Genomic DNA, 6,000 nt, shown 5'->3' with positions numbered 1-6,000 from the left:
ATAAATCCTTATGTAATTCATTCTTCACAGATTTAATTTTTTTAAAAAAATTAAATGTGCTTAGAAATAACTGCACTAGTCAATTTAGGATGAATGTGATGATATTGTTAGAAAACAAGCCTCTGCATAAGCTTTTTCATTACCTGTCTAATAATATATGTCATTCCAGTCAATTTTAAATGCAGGTGACCCCTAAATGTCTTATCTTACTCAGGTCCACATGTTGGGGACATCCTGTGCTGTGCATTTAAAGACTTCCCTACCTCCGTGTTCTTCTGTCTGTAATTTTATTTTATACAAGCATTGCCATTACCTCCGTGTTCTTCTGTCTGTAATTTTTTTTGTACAAGCATTGCCATTAGTGATCTAGTGGTATACATTATTTCACTGATATTTAGGCCCTCATGACCACTGAATGTCATCTTCTGTTCAGGTTTGCACAATGGGGTCCTTCTGTGCTGTGTGTACTATTGAAAGATGGTCTCTGTCTCCCCCACCCACCACCAAAGCACATGCTTATTGTTTGTTCTATCATCTTCCTTCTTTTCTCCTCCAAAATTTTCGGAGATTGGTTCTTCCCTCCATTGCACTAAGCAAGTTTTCCTTCTGTAGTGATGGAGAGGAGAGAAACAGTATCTGATTTCCTCACCAGAGAGTGTATGGTTCTTATTTTGTGAACAGCTTGTGGGTGGTTTATATTCACAATAACTAAAGTTTTTGGCTTTTTTGTTTTGCTAAAATTGTTCTCCAGGCAGCTGTGGGGAAGCCATAGCCCACCACAACTGATATTGGAAGAGCTCATTCCAATCTCAGTTCTGTTGCCACCTCTGAGTTGTGTGACACAGACGGTCTCTTGTTCTCTCAGATTCTGCTTTCCTTATTTGAAAAGTAAAAAAAAATAATAACCTCTGTTTTCAATTCCTCTATAAAGCACTTATTAATAAAAGAAGTGTATATTAGCTAGATACTCGATACATGTTCAGTCATTCAAGACTTATAATAGCTCTTACATGTTTAAGCAACTGTAATGTTAGTACAGAAGAATAAAATATTTAAAAAGAGTTATTTTCAGTAATGGTATGAAGAGTTTGAGAGTCATGATTGGGTAATCATTATTTTACATGCAAGGGATAAAACACATGGATAGACCTAAATGTCAGAAATTTCCAACTGGTTGTCAGTCTAAGAATTGAGAAGGTTGAACAATTTTTTCATCAAAAATTTTTTCTCATTGGTTCTCAATTCTGGTTGCACATTGGAAGCAATGGGGGGTGTTTAAAAAACATTAAAAATAGTACCTAGGATTCACCCCAGACTATGTATGCCAGAGTCTCCAGGGTGGGGCTATGGGAAGGAGAGCAAGTGTAGGGAACACCTTATTTTCATGTTTTTTCAATGGGTCGAAGTCCACTCAGAAGAGAGATTAAAGGACAATCAGCTCACGGGCCACTTATGTGTCAAAGAGTCACAAGTTAGCAGGGAGTGTTATAAAAGCTGTGGATTGCAGGCTCACAGTTGTTTCAGTTAGAAGAGAAGGTTCAATGGACCTAGTCGTGGCCCTGGTCCTTGGTCTCTCCTGTCTGCTTCTCCTCTCAGTATGGAGACAGAGCTCTGGGAGAGGGAAGCTCCCTCCTGGCCCAACTCCTCTCCCAATAATTGGAAATATTCTTCAGATAGATGTTAAGGACATCAGCAAATCCTTAACCAATGTAAGTATGCTTTATGATCCTTCAATGGCTTGCAAAGGATGAATAATTCACTCTTTTAAATAAAATATACCACTGGAGGCAAATTGTTAAAAGATATTTTTATATGGCACATACTCCCTGTGGATTATTAGTTTTAATTTGTCACTGTCAGATAAAGTGAAATGATAATAATGCATTTTGCTAGGAGAGAAATAATTAAATTGGGTGGTAGATTCAAAATGATAAAGCACTAAGCTTCTTTGATTCATAGTCATTTGCTATGACTTTTTGCCTGAAGGTAAGTGGGAGCACAAATGTTTTGAGATTAGAGATTTTATTCAAGAAATCATTTACTGCACTTGTTGTATATTTTGTTTAGATTAGCCATGATAAACTTCTCCACAGAAGCAAATTTGTCTGTTGTCAAGGAAATACCTATGGGTCTATAAAAACATATGTGAATAAAAGAAAGAGAGCCAGCTGAGTGGCATCAGAATGCTTTTGGGCTTTGCACAGAGTTCCTGTCTGTGACCTATGAATGTCCAGCATGGAAGGAATTGTCCTTCTATGGGATGCTGCATGTCCTGATATTTCTCTGTTGTGCCCACTCTCTTCCCGAGTTAATAATATTGGTGGATCTCAAACTGGTCTGTGCATTAGAATCATCTGGAGGTATGTTTAAAAATGGAGATCAGGTGACTCTCAAGCAGTATCTGACAGCAGCTATTCTAGGCATTGGTGACTGATACAAATTGCTCAGGTACCAGAAGTCGACAAATTTGGATATTCTGTTTATTAGATATGGGAAAAAAATGAATATGAAAATCTTTGAACCTCAGTCTCTTTACCTGTAAAACAGTAAATAAATCTGTCTCAAGGTACTGATTAATTGTGATGGTTCACATAATAATTTCCCTGGCAATTTCCTGGCAAATGAGTCATTCTGTATGTATGTGGCGGCTGTAACAATCAACAACCACCATCTTATTTATGTATAAAATTCAGCAAGATTGAAAATTGTGTTTGGTAGAATAAAAATAGCAACAACATAATAATGTTAGTTGGAATCATGCACATTTTGAAATTATGACTTGCTAATATTTGCATTTCTCTCCTGTTTCCAGCTGTCAAAAGTCTATGGCCCTGTGTTTACGCTGTATTTGGGCAGGAAGCCCATGGTGGTGGTGCATGGATATGAAGCTGTGAAGGAAGCCCTGGATGATCTAGGAGAGGCGTTTTCTGGAAGAGGCACTTTCCCAGTAATTGAAAGAATTAATAATGAACTTGGTGAGTGTGAATGTGCATGAGTGTGCAAGTGTGTTTTAGGCAGTGGTCCTGGGGATGAGATCTGAGCTCTTCAGACAGATCTTGGCTACACTGTGTCAGCTTCCTCTTCTTTGCTTTGGATTTCTCTATTTCATTCTGTTAGGAGTCATTTTCAGCAATGGAACAAAATGGAAGGAGCTCCGACGCTTCTCTCTCATGACCCTGAGGAATTTTGGGATGGGAAAGAGGAGCATTGAGGACCGCGTTCAAGAGGAAGCCCGTTGCCTTGTGGAGGAGTTGAGGAAGAACAGTGGTGGGTGCCTCTTATGTTATTCACCTCGACACACTGCTCTCTTCTCTTATGAGGTCCTTCCAAACACTGCAGGGGTGGCTGGAATATTTCATCCTTGGGTGGTGATTGCTATCTCTCATGGGGAGGAGGCAATAGTGTGAGGCAGAGAGCCAACAGGGCTTTCGTGTCTGTATGCTTGGTTTTTGTTCATGATGACTGTGAATGAAGTGTGGGTAAAATGCTCATTGAATCCTACATTTTCCCCAGCTTATTTATTTGTTTTCAAATCCATATATCATGAAGACAGAAAGTGCTGAGACTCAATACAAAAAAAAAGAGCCATTAAAGACTAACATTTTTCCTGTCACGTAATTGTGGATCAACTACTCCTAGAGCATTTTATCAGGGAGCACTTGTCAAGTAGATATGGGGAATGACCTCATCACATCTTTATGGAGCATAAGAAAGTGACATGTTTTGTCACTTGATTGTTTCATATTTGTTCCATCAGCCTCTCTGACATGTCTGGGTTTGTTTTATGACCCATGCCTGCAATTTCTGACAGGAGTGGTGCTTTTCTGTGATTTATTTGCCTAGGCATCTCTTAGTGCAGGACTCGTCTATTGTGTTCACTGTAAACAATGAACTATTTTTTTTTTTGGCTGCTACAAAATATTTAATTTAAAAAAATTTAATTTATTATATATGACAGTGAAATGCATTGCAATTCATATTATACATATAGAGCACAATTTTTCATATCTCTGGTTGTATACAAAGTATATTTACACCAATTCATGTCTCCATACATGTACTTTGGATAATGATGTCCATCACATTCCACCATCCTTGCTAATCTACCCTGTCCCTTTCCTTTCCCTCTCACCCCTCTGCCCTATCTAGAATTCATCTATTTCTTCCATGTTCCCTGTCCCTGCCCCACTATGAGTCAGCCTCCTTATATCAGAGAAAGCATTTGGCATTTGTTTTTTGGGAGTGGCTCACTTCACTTAGCATTTTCTTCACCAACGTCATCCATTTACCTGCAAATGCCATGGTTTTATTTTCTCTTATTGCTGAGTAATATTCCATTGTGTATAAATGCCACATTTTTTATCCATTCATCTACTGAAGGGCATCTAGGTTGGCTCCAGAGTTCAGCTATTGTGAATTGTGCTGCTATAAACATTGATGTGGCTGTGTCCCTGTAGTATGCTGTTTTTTAAGTTCTTTAGGTACAGACCAAGGAATGGGATAGCTGGGTCAAAAGGTGGTTTCATTCCAAGTTTTCCAAGGAATCTGCATACTGCTTTCTCTATTGGCTGCACCATTTTGCATTGACAACAGCAATATATGAGTGTGCCTTTTCCCTGATATTCTCGCCAATACTTATTGTTGTTTTTAATCTCCTCCTTGATGTATTTTGCAACCCATTGTTCATTCAGTAGCATATTGTCTAGTCTTTAGGAGTTGGAGTAATTTTTATTTTGTCATTGGTTTCTAATTTCATTCCATTATGATTTAATAAAATGCAGGGTAGTATTTCTACTTTTTTATATTTGTTAAGAGTTGCTTTGTGGCATATATGGTCTATTTTAGACCATTGTCTAAAATGGTCTAAATACACTTTCTTCTCACATGTGCTGAGAAGAAAGTGTTTTCACTTGATGAAGTGTATTCACTTGATGAAGGATGAAATATTCTATATATATATCAGTTAAGTCAAAGTTATTGATTGTATTATTGAGATCTGTAGTTTCTTTATTCAACTTTTGTTTGAACGATTTATCCAATGGTGAGAGAGGTGTGTTAATGTCACCCAAGATTATTGTGTTGTGGTCAATTTGACTCTTGCACTTGAGAAGAATTTGTTTGATGAACAAAGATGCTCAATCGTTTGGTGCATATGTATTTATAATTGTTATGTCTTGTTGGTGTATGGTTCCCTTGAGCAGTATGAAATGTCTTTCTTCATCCCTTTTAACTAACTTTATCATGAAGTCTACTTTATTTGATATAAGGATGGAAACACCTGCTTGCTTCCACAGTCCATGTGAGTGGTATGAGTTTTCCCAATCTTTCACCTTCAGTCTGTGGATGTCTTTCCTATCTGATGAGTCTTCTGGAGGCAGCATATTGTTGCTTTTGTTTTTGTTTTCTGCCAGCCAATGTCTTTTGATTGGTGATTTTAGGTCATTAACATTCAGGGTTATTATTGAGACATGGTTTGTATTCCCAGCCATATTTGTTTATTTTTGTTATTTAAATTTACTTGTTTTCTCCTTTGATTAGTTTTTCCTCTAGGGTACTACCTCTCTGCTGCTGATTTTCATTATTGTTTTTCATTTACTCTTCATGGAATATTTTGCCAAGGGTGTTTTGTAGTGCCAGTTTTCTAGCTACAAATTCTTTTTTTTAAAGAGAGAGAGAGAGAGAGAGAGAGAGAGAGAGAGAGAGAGAGAGAGAGAGAGAGAGAAGAGAATTTTAATATTTATTTTTTAGTTCTTGGTGGACACAACATCTTTGTTTTTGTATGTGGTGCTGAGGATCAAATCTGGGCTGCACTCATGCCAGGCAAGCGCACTACCGCTTGAGCCACATCCCCAGCCCAAGCTACAAATTCTTCTAACTTTCATTTATCATGGAAGGTTTTTATTTTGTCATCAAATCTAAAGCTTAATTTTTCTGGATACAAGATTCTTGGTTGGCATCCATTTTCTTTCAGAGCTTGATATATGTTTTTTCAGGATCTTC

General features: G+C 37.6%; 1 protein-coding gene across 1 annotated transcript in view; it reads left to right on the top strand.

The window, feature by feature from the left end:
* Window positions 1–1,410: 1,410 nt before the first annotated feature.
* Window positions 1,411–6,000, top strand: part of LOC101972885 (cytochrome P450 2C55) — a 30,203-nt gene continuing 25,613 nt past the window's right edge. Inside the window, exons 1-3 of the mRNA XM_005333711.5 lie at window positions 1,411–1,709; window positions 2,813–2,975; window positions 3,118–3,267. Of these exons, the coding sequence (XP_005333768.2) occupies window positions 1,542–1,709; window positions 2,813–2,975; window positions 3,118–3,267 (481 nt within the window). The 5' untranslated portion in view covers window positions 1,411–1,541. The remainder of the gene's footprint in view (window positions 1,710–2,812; window positions 2,976–3,117; window positions 3,268–6,000) is intronic.

Source organism: Ictidomys tridecemlineatus, chromosome 1 (genome assembly GCF_052094955.1).
Source record: "Ictidomys tridecemlineatus isolate mIctTri1 chromosome 1, mIctTri1.hap1, whole genome shotgun sequence".
NCBI classification, from domain to species: domain Eukaryota; kingdom Metazoa; phylum Chordata; class Mammalia; order Rodentia; family Sciuridae; genus Ictidomys; species Ictidomys tridecemlineatus.
The sequence above is the reverse complement of the archived record's forward strand: the minus strand, read 5'-3'. Positions and strand labels throughout refer to the sequence as shown.